The sequence below is a fragment of the Octopus sinensis genome, linkage group LG5 (genome assembly GCF_006345805.1).
Source record: "Octopus sinensis linkage group LG5, ASM634580v1, whole genome shotgun sequence".
In the NCBI taxonomy this organism is placed as follows: Eukaryota; Metazoa; Mollusca; class Cephalopoda; order Octopoda; family Octopodidae; genus Octopus; species Octopus sinensis.
Window position 1 is genome coordinate 65,022,163 of NC_043001.1, and position 17,485 is coordinate 65,039,647.

At 39.4% G+C, this 17,485-nt stretch overlaps 1 protein-coding gene across 2 annotated transcripts in view; it reads left to right on the top strand.

Moving 5' to 3' along the window:
• LOC115212170 overlaps positions 1-17,485 on the top strand; it is a 140,292-nt gene that overhangs the window by 34,258 nt on the left and 88,549 nt on the right. For both annotated transcript variants that reach the window (XM_036502714.1, XM_036502713.1), the window contains exon 2: positions 11,663-15,076. In XM_036502714.1, the coding sequence (XP_036358607.1) occupies positions 11,663-15,076 (3,414 nt within the window). The remainder of the gene's footprint in view (positions 1-11,662; positions 15,077-17,485) is intronic.

Genomic DNA, 17,485 nt, shown 5'->3' on the forward strand with positions numbered 1-17,485 from the left:
AAAAAGTTTGATCAATAGGGATTTGTGGGTTGTGTGGTGTATAAAAAAGCAATATATATATATAAAGTTCACAGTTTAGGTGTAGCCTTGGAAAGAAAAACCTACAAAAAAGACCAAGGTCACCTCAGACAGTTCGAAAATGAACACATGAGTAAGTCGCCTTACTTCTCGTTCTCTTTTGGTTACAGATTTATGCTTAAAATAGTGTCGTCTTTCATACTGACCATTTTTGCCACTTTTACCCACTTTTTATTAAAACATTCGGTCGACTAAGCCTTCTTCTCTATTTTCATCCTCCTTTTCAAGTGGTACTTGAAAAAGTTGACGAGAGACTGACCAGAGAGGAAGGTGTTTGTTTGCAGTCCTTTCAAACGCGTCCACCACACACATTCTTTCGCCATAGCCATCAGCGTAAGGAAAACCGTTTTCCCTTCCCGTTTAAAGGAAGGTGGTGGAACAACATATACACAATAGACTCGGCCGATAGGCGGGCCCGACCTACACGTAACAACAGCTGTTCGACGAAGGTCCATAGCTCTGAAATATCTGGACACTGCACGAGTGCGTGCAGAACGGTTTCGTCGCTCTGACCGCATCTCGGGCAGGTCGGTCCGGTGATGGTTTTCGAACCGTGCCTGTAGCTCTTCTCTCGAACAGGTAGTGTGTCTCGATAGCACTGCCAAGCCAGGGATTTCTGGAAGTTATCCATAGGCACCGGCCCGAACGTCATCCTGAACAGGCGGGTTAGGAATTTCTCGTCGACGCCCAGGTTTGCCCCGAGTGTGTCGTCGGACCTCCCCTCCACTAGTCCTCTATAGAACGCTTTAGTCGTTTGTAAGTTGCACAAGTTTGACCCCGGTCGGCAGAGTTGCTGTAGAGCTTGGTGACACTCTCGGTGCCAATCGCCCAGTTTCGGTCTCTTCTTGATCCACGTTTGCAGTTCGGTCAGTGAGACGAGCTGCAGGAAGGCTCGCCTCACAAACGGCGCCCACACCTGTTCACCGTCGTCGATGAAGTTCCAGAGATGTTGCAGTCTCAGCGCATGCCTGCGCATCATCAACCACGGCATGCCCAGTCCTCCATTCAATGGATGTTGACAGCAAATGGACTTCCTCACCATCGGAACGCCACCCTTGCACAGGAAGCGGAAGAGTATGTGTTCAAGTTTGGTGATGGTGGCGTCGGGACAAGGTACGACGGTCAGGCGGTAATCGATGACGGATGCGATGTACGCGTTCGCCACCGCCGCCCGGCCTTTTAGAGACAGCTTTCTCTTGGCCCATGTATGGCTGAGAGCGACCACTCTACTCGTGATCTCGTCCCAGTTCTTATCCATTTGGAGGTCCGGACTGAACCAGACCCCGAGCAATTCAACCGGTCCGTCAGTCTAGCGTCCCACTACTGAGCCGCATTCGGATGGCATGGGCTTGCTTCTCCAGGTGCCAAGTAGCAAACCCACTGACTTTTCCGGGTTAATCTTCGCTCCCGTCACCGTTTCGTATTTTCTTAGTGTCTCGCCTATCATCTGGATGTGTTTGTCGCTCGACACTATGACGGTGACATCGTCCGCATATGTCGACATGCTTGTCCCGCAACCCAGTTCCCGTGGGATGCCCCTCAGTGTTGCCAGCTTCCGTAGTAGCGGCTCGAGAGTCAATACATACAGAAGCGCCGACAAGGGACACCCCTGACGGACCGAACGCGTGATGTCAAACGGTTTCGACAGGTGACCGTTCACCCGAATCACTGATCGGATGCCACTATACAAGGCAGCGATCCAACCGCGGAAGATGGGACCGAAGCCAGCCGCCCTGAGGACGGCCGCCAAGTACCGATGGTCGACCCTATCGAAGGCTTTAGACTGATCCAAATTGATCAGCCAGGATCCTTAACTACCCTGTCCACAATGTAGCGCATCAGATGGAGGTTGTCATGTATGGTTCTGCCCGGCACGGCGCATGTTTGCGCCCTGTCGACCAGTTTACCAATGAGAAGCGCCAACCTCTTGGCTATTACTTTGGCCAAAATTTTCAAATCTGCGTTGAGCAGAGTGATGGGCCTGAAATTATCTATAACATTTCCCTTGTTTGGATCTTTCTTTAGCAACGTCACTGCACCTCGGCTCACGAAACCAGGGATTCTCCCTTTTTGTTGCCAGTTGCAGTAGACTGATGCCAACAGGTCGCCAAACAAGTCTGGCATTTGACAATACAGCTCATAGGGTAAACCATCCAATCCAGGCGACTTATCCCTCGCACAGCCCGCCATTGCATCCTGCACGTCCGCGGCTGTGATGGGACTTTCACAACACTCCGCTTCTCTTGCCGAGAGCCGCGGCAGGTCGGTCAGGTAGGCACTGAAATCCATCCCGTGTTCCGACCCACCACTCGCACCAAACAGTCGAGCAAAGTGCCGTTGAAAGGCCTCACACATCCTTTCGGGTTCGAGTAAACTGCATCCCTGTTGATCTATTAGAGACCGAATGGTGGCTCTGTTCCCATGCTGCTCCTCCGCTATCCGGGCCTCTCGCGCAGCTTCGATTCCTTCGTTCCTTAAGGCACGCATTTTAGCTCTGACGACGCAACCTTCGTGCTTGGCGTTGAGGTGTTGGTCGAGGGCCATCCTCGCAGCCAGCACGTTGGTTGCGCTGCCAGTGGTAAGTGCCTCTTCTAGTTTCTTAACCAGGTCTCCCTCTACTCTATTTCGATCTATCGCTAATTCCTTGCTAAACCTAATTGATTCCGATTTTATTGCCATTTTTCAGGGCATACCACCAGCGGTTGTTAACGACGGCTCCCGTCAGCGCCCTTTTAATTAACTCGCTAATCTGGTTCCTGTAAACCTGTCGCGCTAAGAGCGACATGTTCAGTTTCCAGTAACCGGGACCCTGTCTATGTGTCTTATCTAAGTCGAGCGTACACGTCACAAATTTGTGATCTGTGTAGCTGACTATTTTAAATTGTGGACATCCTACACTATCCCTATCCGCTGTTCTGCATAGAATTCTATCTAGATAAGATCTTGACGATCCGACACGGTTTGTCCAAGTCCACGTTGGCACGTTCGGATGGTCGAGTCGGAACCTGTCAGACAAATGGAAACGTCTGAGTAGGTCTTTGAGGCACTTACATCCCCTTCTATTCCTATCCATTCCCACATAATCTAGATACGTGTCCAAGGTAGCGTTCCAATCCCCTACTAACAGTAAAGTTCTAGACGTACCCAGGAAAACCTCTAGACGTCTGAAGAAATCCGCCCGACCCGTTAAGGATGGTGCATAAACTGCCATCAGACAGAATGCACACCCATTTCTGCCATCCACGTCCAAGACAACCAGCCTACCCTCCGGGTCTAGGAATATTGTTCTTACTTTTACATTTAGACTCTCTCGAAAAAGCACCGCGGTACCTCCACCACCCATGTTCGGCAGACAGGGAGAAAAATAAATGTCAAATTGATCGCCACACATGGACACGAGGGCCCGTGGCTTGCTGAGTCTGGTTTCACTGATAGCTACTATATCCACGTTCAGTGACTTGATGTTTACAAGGTAACCTTGCTTCCAAGCCGACGCCAAGCCATGCGCATTCACACAACCTAATTTAAGCATAATTGACGTTTACGAAAATTGTGTTTCACACACTACATTGGAAGAGACAAGAGGCAAGAGGGAAGGTCACTTACTCATTTCGAAAGTTTCATTTTTTTCTTCTTCTTTTGTAGTGTCTTTGATGAGGTGTTTGTATAGTTTTTTGGAGAGGTATCGTTGAAACCCGCCTACCGCATTTGGAAATCTTGTTTTCAGTGTATGGTGTTGTTAGTTAGTTAGTTAGTTAGTTAGTTAATTTGGCTCAAAAGCAAATAGCAAGGCCATGTAGGGGGACATGGAGTTAAGTACAGGGTGGTGTTCATGTAAAGAGTTCAGGCCACTTGAGGTCCAGGGAGGCTTTGAACAAAGCGGTCGTCGGCATCTTCACCATCTCGTCTGGCAGCTTGTTCCGCGGATCCGCAACCCAGACGGAGAAAGCTCCTCTCCTTCGATTGAGATGAAATCGTCGCAGGTAGAGCTTTTCGGAATGACCCCGCAGCCGACGCTCTGGAGCAGGAGTGAAGAACAGCTCTTTCGAGAGGTTACACTTCCCGCTTATGATGTTGTGGGTGAGAATGAGATCACCACGGCGGCGGCGTTTTTCAAGAGAATAAAGGTCGAGCGTCCTCAGCCTTTCTTCGTAGGACAAATTTTTGAGACCATGAACCATGCGGGTAGCCAGCCTCTGGACTCTTTCGAGGTGCTGTATGTCTTTGAGTAGATAAGGAGAAGAGGCTTGAATCCCATACTCCAATATGGGTCTCACCAGCGTGTTTGTGTTATGTGTACAATTCTTATGTGTTTTGGTGGTGTGGTGCGCGGATGATTGTTTGTCTTAAGGTCATCTTCACAGATGTCCGTGTTTGATGCAATGTAATCTATTAATTTTTTATTGTCTGTGTCTATTGCAGTTAGTTGTGTGTGTGGTTTTGCGGGTTCATTGATTTTTTGATTGTCTAAGGGGATGCTGTCCGGAGTTAAATATTGCCCTGCTTTACTTCCTTGTTTGGTGGGCTTTTTTGATCTTTTCCTTTTACCCCCTGTGGCTATTTGCCATTCCGTCGAACTTTCGTCGTCCGACGAATCTGAAGGGGGTAAAGGCAAAGCATTTGCGTTAATATGTATGCTTGTAGAAATTGTTGATGTTTTGTGCGGTGTTTGTGTTGTTGTGGTGTTAGGGGTAGAATTTGTCTTCTTGTCACTGTTTTCTGTCTTTTTAATTGTCGTCCTCGGTGTTGGTGTTGGTCTATCTTTTGGTTCAGTATGTTGAATTGGTTGCGACGTCAACGGTGATTGTGTTGGTACTGTTTCTTTTCTTGGTGATGTTGTTGGGGTTTGTTTGCTGGTTTGTTGTTTTTCTTGGCATTGTTCCATAACTGAGTGTGTTGGTGTTGGCAACAAGTGTTTTTTATTTATTTTCTGATTTGTTCTTTCTTGTTTTTTCTGTGCCAGAGCGCACTTGGCAATTAAATGTTCTGGGCTGCCACAGTTGTAGCATCTAGGCTTTTTGCCTTCCGCTACAACATATAGGCTTTGCCCATTTTCTAAATGGATCCTATCAGGTAGGTTCTCGATAGAGGACCCCTCAATCTGGATGGTCACTACTATTGTTTTACCACCCCAATTGTCGTTTTTGTACACGGCGGTTTCTAATATATTTATCTTTTTCAAATGGTAACAGATTGCCCCTGTTATCCATTTGTTAGGTATCTGAGGGGTACATTTTTAATGCTAATTCTACTCACTCTCTGGCTTTTGTAATATGGTACCATAATGATTTCATCATTTTGCAAAGACTCCGTAGTGAGCTTTTGCCACTTCCTGGTTAGGGAAGCGGACCACCACTGTATTAAACTGGGGACCCCAGTTTATATATTCTTTTTTTTCATTATGCTTTTTAAACACTTTTCTATGTCCGTTTTTGTAATCTGTTCATTTTGTTTTTTGTTTTTTCTTATAATTTTATATATAATTGTCTTATTTTCTATTTCTTCCTTTATGTGTTGAGGTGTATGCAGCACTAAATCTTGCCCTTGGGTTGTAAAGAGTGCTCTCGTTTCTATTAACTCTTCATTCGTAAATTTTACTATTTCTTTTTTCTGATGCAGAGTGTCAGCGAAATTTACTGGTGTTGTTGATTCTTTTATATTAACATCTTCACTAGTAGATAGTAAGATATTTATTTCCTTTTTATTGTTCTTGTTGTTTTTGTTAATAGTTTTCGCGTGAGTTTCATTTTTATCATTTATGTTGGTCATGGTGGTGGTGGTGGTAGAGGTGGTGGTGGTAGTAGTAGTAGTCTCGTTGTTGTTGTTAGTGGTGGTGGTGGTGGTGACAGGGCTGTTACCGCAAGTGGTTGCAGCGTTCACTACCACGTCATTCAGGTTTGCACTTTGCATGCATAAGTTCTTTTTTTCTCCTAGCGTTTCCAGACTAGGAAAATGCTGGTCCATAAAGGAACGTGACCAGCGTTCTACAATAACATTTCACGACATTTTCAAAATGTCGAGAAGAAAAATACACAAATTAAATAGGGTTGAAACTGCCCCTAGGGGCGAATTCCTCCCTTGGGAAAGCACTCAAACGAAAGTTGGGTGCCTTACACACCTTATTTACAAAAATGTACACAAAATATGGGCTATAAATAGTCAAAATAAACGATTACCTTCGGAGCCAAGGTGACAACACATCCGTCGATAAATACGAGGGGCGTTCAATAAGTAATGCCCCTGACCCACTTCCCATAGCAGTAGAGCAACGAACTTGGCACAGTTATTAGTCTTTTTCTACATAGCAACCACCCAGAGTTACGCATTTCTCCCATTGTTTGATGCAGCTCTGGAGACCGTTTTTGTAGAAGACCCCAGCTTGGTCCTCCAACCTGAACGTGACTTCAGAAATCAAGGCTGCATCATCTGGGAAACGCTTTCCTTTCAAAAACAACTTCATGACTGGGAAGAGGTGAAAATCAGAGGGTGCAAGGTCAGGAAAGTAGGGGGATGGGGGAGGAGTTCATAGCCATACGCCTGTGCTTCTGATCTGGCAACAAGCGAGTTGTGGACCGGAGCGTTGTCCTGCAGGAGGAGGATGCCTTTGCTGATCTTGCCCCGCCTCTTGATTTTGATAACTTCTCTTAATTTCCTCAAAAGTGAAGCATAATAGGCTCCTGCAATTGTGGTACCCTTTGCCAGGAAATCTGTCATCACTACTCCGTCCTGGTCCCAGAAGACTGTGAGCATGACCTTGCCAGCGGAGGGCTGCACCCTTGCCTTCTTTGGAGGGGGTGAGTCACGGTGCTTCCACTGCATTGACTGGGCTTTGGTCACCAGATCAGAAGCACAGGCATGCAGCTATGAACTCCTCCCCTTGCACCCTCTGATTTTCACCTCTTCCCAGCCATGAAGTTGATTTTGAAAGGAAAGCGTTTCCCAGATGATGCAGCCTTGATTTCTGAAGTCATGTCGTGGTTGGAGGACCAAGCTGGGGTCTTCTACAAAAACGGTCTCCAGAGCTGTATCAAACGATGGGAGAAATGCATAACTCTGGGTAGTTCCTATGTAGGAAAAGACTAATAACTGTGCCAAGTGTCGTTGCTCTACTGCTATGGGAAGTGGGTCAGGGGCATTACTTATTGAACGCCCCTCGTAATAGAAAAGATTAGCTTCATGTGAGAGGCAGGAAAAATACTCTCTTCATCATAGTCAACAATTCCTTTAACTTAGGGTTGAGCTAACCAAGGAAACTTGTCTGTTGTCTGTACTTTCTATATGTATCTCTGATGTGTTTTTGACTAAGAATTGGTTGGTTACTTATTTGTGTGGCAAGAGGTGTGGATATTGTGTTCATGGTACATGCTTATTATTTTTTATTATGCTGATGATCTTGCTCTAATTACTGAGTCACTATCAGAACTAGGGGTAAAGTTTCAGGTGTGGAAGCAAGGATTAGAATTGAAGGGCTTTAGACTCAACCTAGCTAAAACCAAAGTTTTAATAAGTAGGAAGGCAGACAAAACTTTAGGTAGATGTCCCTGCTTGATCTGTAGAAAAGGTGTAGGTAGAAACTCCATAAGATGTACCCAGTGTAAGCTATGGACACACAAGAGGTGCAGCAATACCAAAGGGAGGCTAACTGAGAAGATAGATTTTGTATGTGGCAAATGCCTTAAAATATATTTTAATAATGAAGAAATGGTTAGACTCAGAACATAAATATAACAAGATATGAGCACCAAATTTTTTATGCAACCCATTTTTCTTAAATGGAAACAAGAAAAATTTTTTAATTGGAACATCTAGTCATTATTGAGTTTTTCAGCTTCAAGATATTAATTAGTTAATCTAGTATAGCTCGATTAATTTTATAACTGAGTTTTTCAACATTATTCTCAAATAAAATTTACCCCAATTAGTGTCTGAAAGTACATACAAATGTAGAAATTTATTGGGTTTTGTTTTTCTTTCTAATTCACAGCACTAATCTTTGATATAACTCTCTCCATTAATGCCTATCACTGCAATCTCTTTGACATCATTCAGTGTCTGTTTTCTGTGCTGGTATGGGTTGAACAACTTGACTGGTTCTGGAAAATCACAGGGTTGCATTGAGCCCCTTTGTCAGCTTTGGCATGGTTTCTGTGACTGGATATCCTTTATGATGCCAACCACTGATCATAAGTGAGGTCACCAAGTAACTTTCAAGAGAAGAAAAGAGCGTGAAGAAGGAAAAAGGAAAAAGCCTCCTCCACTAAATGGTGGTGGATATTTGAGAAGAGTATAGGAGAAGTGGTGCTCCAATGCCAGGTATTGAGAAGCTGAAATGTCTTGCTATAGAAAAGATACAAGACTGCCCCGCCCCACCCACATTAGGTGGGTGGTAGTAGCTGGAAATAAAACAGATGGTGGTGGGATATCTGGGCATCACAACATACAAAAAAGGTGCATATAAGGGAGGATATAGTCAGTGGATCAGGGGTGGGAGGGGGAAGTTTTATAAGAGTGTGAGGGGTAAGTAAATAAATGGTTAGAAATAATAGTGGGGAATGTATGTAGTGATAAGCAAGGTGCAGTTGATGGGAAATACCAGTATAGAGAGGGGTGAGATGAGAGATGTAGGAGTGGTTTAGGAAGGTCAAAAAGTAGGAGAATGATGTGCAAGTTGTAGGAGAGGTGAGGAAGGATATGTAGTGGTACATAAGGTGGGGGTGGGGCATAGTAAGTGGGGTGTGATGGCAGATATGAAAGAGTATTGAGAATGATAACAGATATGAAAGGTATTAAGGATGGAATGATATAAAAGGCAGCAAACTGGCAGAATCGTTAGCACGCCGGACAAAATGCTTAGCGGTATGTCGTCTGCTGTTACGTTCTGAGTTCAAATTCCGCCAAGGTTGACTTTGCCTTTCATCCTTTCGGGGTCGATTAAATAAGTACCAGTTACGCACTGGGGTCGATATAATCGACTTAATCCGTTTGTCCTTGTTTGTACCCTCTGTGTTTAGCCCCTTGCGGGTAGTAAAGAAATAGGTATTAAGGATGGAATGATATATGTGCCAATTCTGCTCTCAGTTGATCGCAGTAGCTGAGTAGCACCTTCTAAGAAAGATACAAGACTGGAAATTTGGGGTTGGGGTCAGTCGATTAAATCTACCTCAGTACTTGACTGTACTTTATTTTATCAAACCTGGAAGGCTGAAAGGTTAAACTGAAATTAGCAAGATTTGAACTCAGAACATAAAGAGCCAAAACCATACTGCAAGATATTTTGTGTAATGCACTAACAAGCCTACCAATCCACATAATTAGTAATAATACCTGAATTTCTGCAAGCTTAATTTTAATGACAGGCTTTTTGTTGTTGTTGTTTAACTCCAGGACAGTCCTAATTGAGTAGTTCTATGATCATAGACATTCTAGATATGACCATCCTCTTCTTCATGCAAAATATATCTAGGACTACACTATCTAACATATTCCATTTTGCTTAAAGATGGCAGGGAGATTTGGTTGCTATTTATAGTATGAAATGCAACCATACTGAGGTGTTCTGAATGGCTTGTTATACAGTTGTTGTTTAATATCAGAGTAAGATGACTTGGTCACAGCCTGGAAGGGAAGGACACATTAGATAATGTAGTCCTAGTTAGTCCTAACATGACAGGATGGTCATGGCTGGTCTACTAGATTTGCTCAATCAGGATTGAGATGGAGATACACAACAGCAATGACAGCTGTCTTGTAATCACCCTGTTACTAATTCACTTACAACTTGTTGTGATTTTAGTCTTGATTACGTGATTTTGATTGTCTCGATTGCTGCTATATGCCTGCACTGCGACTGCGTGGAGTTCTGTTCTGTTTGCAGACGACATGTTCAGTGTTGATTTTAGTTAGTTGAGAATGTAGAAACTCGCTGCATAAGAAATGTTATTGCGTTGAAGTTTGGTTTTGCTTACAATTTAGCAATCTTTGTTTGTATCATATATTGCTGTATTTTTAGTCGATTAAAACCTTTTAAACTTTGATATTTGAGTATGGGTTCATAACACAACTAACACTAAATTGGTTTCAAGTATATCACTTCGTCATAATCATTGTCATAGTAACTTCAATGATCAACACATTCAGTTGTTTCTCTACCCACTTATAAACATGACACTAAAACACCTCATTAGTTGCTTGTCTTGCTAAGTGTCAGGGTGCTAAGCAAAATTCTATAACAACAAAGCAACCATGAACCAACAGTGCCCTGCAGCTGTAACTGCATCATTAACAAGTGGGTAGCTGCAATATTAAAAACAAAATACTTATCATTTCCTCAAGAAAAAAACATGAACTGTTGTGTAGCAAATTGTCTTTCAAGTCACCATTCATGTCTTAAGTATAACAGCAATACAGTTAGAGCAACTCATTTCTCTTTTGCCAATCCTTTGTAGTGTACAATAATTGCACAACCATAATATTTACTTTCTTTGAATGAAGATAAAAGAATCTCTCCTTTCCCTCATTCTTTTTAACTTATGCCTGCTCAAAAAGTAGATGCTGCTTCATATACTAATAACAACAATGTGTTAAGATGTACCCCAATATATATTTTTTTAGCAATATCAATGTGCTAAGATGTATCTCACCAATGAGAATTTGAAGGAAAACCTGCCATGCTGCGACTGAATTAATCCTGGTCATGCCCTCTGTGGCTACCACCGAAAATATCTGATACACAAACATGAATTGTTTGTGTACAGGGAAGCAGCATGTCTGGATTGTTAAAATGGATCTCATACGACAAACATTGCATGTTGGGATGTACTGTATAGTTTTTCAGTTTGGCAGAGGTATGGAATTAACTGAAATAGATTACACCTAATTGTTTCACTGACTTTATGAGTACCACACATATGCTTACTTAGGGGTTGGCTTAGGGTTAAACAAGAACAAAACAATGCCATTAAAGGGAAAATAAAGTGATTCCCGATGAAGAATTTCGTAGGACAAAGCCTATATACAGAAAGTGAATGCTATTGTTTAGCTCTTAGTCATTCTTGATTGAGTTGATCTATGATTTAAGGCATTCCAGCTGTGACCATCCCACTTACTTATTTACAACCCATCCAATGTGTTCTTCCTTTTTCAAAATGGTAGAGTGTGATTTGAGGGAGATTAAGTTGTAATTTTAAGCAAGATGACATGTAGAGGCTGTCATTGTCTTCCATGTCTGTAGTGTGCCAGTGAAGATAACAGCATTAATATAAAGGTTAATGAAGTCAGAGATGACAGAACCCTGACTCTCACTAATGTTGTTAACATTGAATAATCCAAACTATTACAACTGTGAAACTTGATAGGGATTTGTTTATTGTAAATGCAAAATAGATTTGAAAGGGCAAACATATAATCACAAAAAGCCTATAGAACAAAACAAGTGTTTACTGTATATCTTTGTATGCATTACTATTGGATAGTTTGCTGTATATCTTTATACAAATTACTAAATGATACTATTATAATAAGAAATATATTATATCTTTACAGAGATATATTTGTAAGTAAATATATACTTTCTCTTTCTTTTCAGGTTCTCTATTTACAATATTTGACAAGTCAAAAGATGACAGAACATCTGGTATATTGATGTATTTCAAAGATGATGCTTCATCAGTCGAAACTTCAGTGAATTTGTTTTCTAGTTTTACACAAGCTCAAACCAAATCATTCCTTCAGCAATATCAACTTGAAGTTCTTCTTAGTCCTTCTAGTTCTTCTTATTTCCAGTCTAGTTCATCTATTTTACTTTCCTCAAATAATTTACAAACCAATGGGCCCTCAATTTCTTTGGCATCGTCTTTAGTTACAGCTTGTCTTTCAATTTCTATGTTTAACAGTCTTACTGCCAATATTGAAGACCCTAATAATTTACATTCCATTGGAATATCACAAACTGAATTTGTATCTGAAGGTGACAGCTCCATTTCAGATATGTTTAATCCATATTTCCAACCACTTGATAACTTTTTTCCTGTATCTAATTCCTTGTTACTGGATTCAACTAGCCAAATATTGAAATCTATTTTAGCACTAGAAAATTTAAATGATTCTATGGCATTAGAAAACTTTCCTGTTCTCAAAATGAAACCATTAATGAAGGAGCAGAACATCAACCAAAGTAAATTTGATTCACAGATCTATACCATTTCTACTGGAGTCAGTTCTTTAAATATTAACAGCAGACTATTGAATATAAATACTAGTTATGTATATAGTTTTAAACAACAGCCACACACTCAAATTAATTCAGACTCTCCATTTGATGAAATGATGTCAGAATCACAAATATTTTCATCATCATTTGCTTTGAAATCATCACAGCCTTATATATCCCCTATTTTTCAAACTACAAGTAAACTTCTCTCAGAGACGCAAACTCGATCAGATTTTGATCTTAATGCAAAACAATATTTTACTCAGAAGAATTTTTATTCTTTATCTACATTGAAAGATCTTATAACCAAAAAGTCTGGCTCTACTGAGACAGAGAATCTCCACGGCGCTCTAATAATTTATTCTACCCAACAAATGCTATGGGCTAATTCTAAGACAGAAAGTATGTCACCATATAAATGTGATCAAACTAAACTATTTGTTCTCCATCCTTCACAATCACAAATATCTCAAATAGATGAAATAGAAAGTCTGTATCCAATCAATAAAAATCAAATATTCTTATACAATGACCATTTCTTGGGATCTTTTCAAAGTGCAATATCCCAGAGTTATTTGAGCCCATTTAAACATTTTACCACAAATGAGAGACCATTTTCTGATTTGAAGTTCTCTCTATCAGGAAATACTTTTGCCTCAGTGAATGATCCAGCTTCTTCCACTTTTAGAAGACCTATTACTAATTCATTGGAATCTAATTCATTACATCAGCCAAAATTTATCAAACTAACCATATCTCAGTTGATCTCAGCTTATTTTGATGAATCTCAAATACATTTTGATAGTAAAGAGCTTTTATATATGGCAACTGCTGCTGCCATTTCTGAAATACCTCAACAACAAGCAAAATGGTTAAGCAACTCTTTCAATTTTCAGAAATCTTTTCACAATAATTTGTATCAGTCTATCATACCAATGTCTCATTTTAACGATAATCAATCATTACTACCATCATTAAAGTCTGAAATTTGGGATGTATCTAATGAATTTTGGAAATCAAAACTTGAGCCAGTGATAATGAAATCACCTGAAGCTAATCTTTTTGGCTCTAATAGTGATAATTTAGTTCCAACTTTGAGACATCGAACAACAGATATTGTAAATCCTACCCAGAGCATGTTACAATATTTCTTGGAGAATTTGTATACAGAATCTATGACAATAGATGAATTTGATACAAAAGAATCTCCTCACTTATCAAATACAGAAATATTGGAACCATCTGAGGCTGTGAGTTTAGTTAATGTTGAGGACCTTTTATTGAGGACCTTACAAAATATTTTCCCATCATTTGTGTCTTTAGGAAAAACTAATACAGACACTTCCTTTACTTCATCTTCAGAAGAATTATTTCATTTACTAAATTCAGGTCTTTCATTTCATACTCAACCTTCTCACAGCATGGAACTTTTACAACCATCTACTCACACATACATTCCTATTACTGATTTATCTGAACTATCTTTAGCTTCTTCACAGATTCAAATGCCATTAAGTTTTCAAAGTCCAGTTAATTTTGATCTTATGAACAAATTTTCTTCACCTAATATGATCTTTTACTCAGATTCTGAACAAATATTGCAAACCTCTCCTGAAAATTTCCAACCATCTCTTACTATGACCAAATCAAATGTCTTCAGTGAGGGGCATGATAGTTATGTTTATGATAGCTTACGCTCAAAATTGGAAATTATTACAGCACCAAAAGATTCATTTGATAAAACTCAGAGTTATTCCAATCATGTTATTTCCAGCCATATTCCAGAATTAATTGATTCATATTCAAGTTCTTCAACTTTAGAAATACCTGAAAATATTTATTTCTCTAAGTCTTTATTACCTCTAACATCATTGAAGAACTTAATTAGTACATCATTAACTCCTGAAGTAATTTATTCAAATCCTTTTCTGCCTAATTCCATTCAGTTTGATGATCCAAAATTTTCACTATATTCTCTTGAAATAATTGAAATATCTTCTATGATTGATCAGTTTACACAAGAATTGCCATTGATTACGCCTCCAGTTTTTGGAAATACCATAGAATCAAATTTCAAATATTCTCCAACAACATCTACTTCCTCACAAAGTTCAGATTTCATTAGTTCCACAGAAAATGGAAATACTTCCATATTGGCATCATCCTACTCCAGTAATTCAGTGAATCCTGTTTATGATTCTTCAATGATAAATGTTGCTGTCACCAATTTTACCATGCATAATAGTTTGGTATCAACCTTACATTCTGACATTGACTATCAACTGGAATCTATATATTCATCATCAGAATCTGTTTATCTATATTCGTCTCAGATACCACTGTTTGTGTTGTCAAGTTTTATTAGTGAAGATAAAGAATCAAACCATTTAATTCCAGAATTTAGTTATCTGTATTCATCTCAGACATCTATGCTTGTATCATCAAGTTTTATTAGTAAAGATAATTCAAACCCGAAATCTTCCTCAAATATATCTAATTCTAGTTTATTCACTTCAAGTAATTTAACACTTTCATCCAAACAAATGGCAACTTTGTTGATATCAAATTATACTTTAGCATCAATTAATACCAATACTTCAACAAAACAGGAGTCATTGAATAATAATAACTCTGAAACAAAGAGAATTTCAAATCTTTTGACTGCTACAGAAAGTAGTTCCATGCAAAAAACTGAATTTTATGTTTCTACTTCATCTGTATTGGAAATGTCTTCTCGAAACATGCAGCTCAACAACAGCCTTTATTTTCAACATTTTTGGATTGTTACAAGTAAGCCAATTTTAGTGATATTTCTATTTTTATTTGGTCACACAAAATACTTTACTGTTCTGTGTCTTTCACATTCTTCCAATATATATATATATATATGTTAATGTCTTATTTATACTCAGAAATATGGTAGATGCTGCTAATGATGATGATAATGACAGTGATGGTGATGATATGATTCTCATTGCTGAATCTGTTGAAGCATTGCTGTATAAAGAAAGCAAAACATGAAGTTTGGTTTATTTTCTTGGGTCTGAGTGTCAACATGTCAAATACTAAACTTAATATCAGTAACATGGAGTATGGCACTGCATGGACCTTGGCAGATATGTAATACAGGAGATGGTAATCTTGTTTAATTCTGTTGTGATTTTCTTTCTGTTTATTTTGTTTCCTCAAAGATTTTCCATTTGGTGGCCAGCTTGGAGTTCCTAAAATATCTAATCTGTAAGACCCAATTAAAACATATGTTGCTGACCCACCAAATTTGTTGAATTACCATTTTTTAATTGTATTAACTTGTTCTGAACTGCCCCACCATCTTAGGCGCTTTCATGCAGAGCTTTGTTTCCTTTCCTTATAACTACTTTTGTTAATCTCTTTCTCTTTTCACTTTTGCTGCTGTTTCTAGCACAGTGAGTATCTCTATAGATACTACCACATTGGCACATTTTTAGCAGGTCTCTTTTTATTGGTTTGTAGGTTTTTGATGTGAACAAAAACCATTGTTCTTCCTCTATAGGGAAGTCTGTGAATCGGTCTGTTAAGGTTTCTAATAGAATCTAAAAGAACTGTGGCTTAAAGATAATGTAGCAGCGCAGAACCTCAAACACTGGAGGTATTTAGATATTGTTCATGATTAATAACTACTCTGAGTAAAGCTATATGTAAGCCATGTTTAAAAAAGGGACAACCTTGAAAAAATGATTATTTTCAGGGAAGAAATTATTATTTATGATTCAATAAAATTATGAATATTATAATTGATGTATATGTGTGTAAATCCACTGAAATTCTGAAGTTCACAACTGATTTTCTCCAAACTGGGAACTTGGTTGCTTGTTGGTTCAAGGGACAGGACTCTTGATGATATCTTTTTCTACCACTATATATTGGGTCATTCCATAAATAATATGTTTTCTTATACTTCTTTTATTTTTCAAAATTATAAGATAAATAAAGTTCCTTTTTAATCTAAAATGTACTCTCCTTAATTTTCTGCAATGTTCTTCCATTTATCTGGTAGACTTGCAAAGCCCCTCTTCCAAAATTCACTTGTCCATGATTAAAAATACTCTTCCAGTACTGTTCTGACCTCATCTACAGAATTCATATTTTTTCTGTCCAAATGATTTTGAAGAGTGCAGAATAAATGATAATCAGAAGGGGCAATGTCCAGCAAATATGGTAGGTGGGGCATTGTTTCCCATTCAAACTGCTCCAACCTTTGGAATGTCATCCTTGCTGTATGTGGCTGAACATTATCCTGATGGAAGAACACCTTTTGTCTTGAAACCAAAAGATGGTCGTTTTCCAATGGCATGCAGGTGTCAATGAATGGTTGAATGACCAAATCCAAGCTTCTCTGCTCGTTCCTCAACAGTTACAATGGAATTTTGTTCCACCAGGGTTTGTTAGGATGTCCTCATCAAGCTCTACAAATCTTCCAGGACAAGAATCATCTTCTAGGCTTGGAATTTCTGGAACAATCATTGACATTGGCTTACCCTTATTGTCCAATTCCCATATACTGCATTAATATTCCTCACACTTTCCATTGCATTGTTGCCTTTATTGAACTCATAGAGCAAAATATGCTGAATATGCTCTTTTGTCACTTCCATTATAGCTTTGAAAAAATAAGTGTTAAAATTGAACTGCAATCTTCAAAATTTGCACTAAGAATAAGTACAAGGTAAAATTACTACCTGTTTTTATAGTAAGCTGATGCAGATAGTTTATCCCATCCCCCTCCAACTTTTAGTGCATGTGATTGAAAAAATTGCATTATTTATGGGATGACCCAATATTATGACTTTTCTCTACTGATCTGTTATGGAGCTGAATTGATGCTGCTTTCCAGTGATTGATAGTTATCTGAATTTACTGCCAGTCAACAGTTTTTGTAGCAATTACGGAATTCAGATGGTTCTGAGATTTTACTACTCTAGCAAAGCTGTTATCAAATTGTATTACAGTAGCCAGTAGTTGTTCATATGTTCTAATGCTAACAAAATGACAGACCTAGGAAACAGAACATTTGTGGTTGCATGGTAAGAAGTTAGCTTCACAACCACATGGTTCCAGGTTTAGTCCCACTGTGTGACACCTTGGGCCGACCAAAGCCTTGTAAGTGGATTTGGTAGATGGAAACTGAAAGAAGGTCAATGGATGGATGAACGATGGATA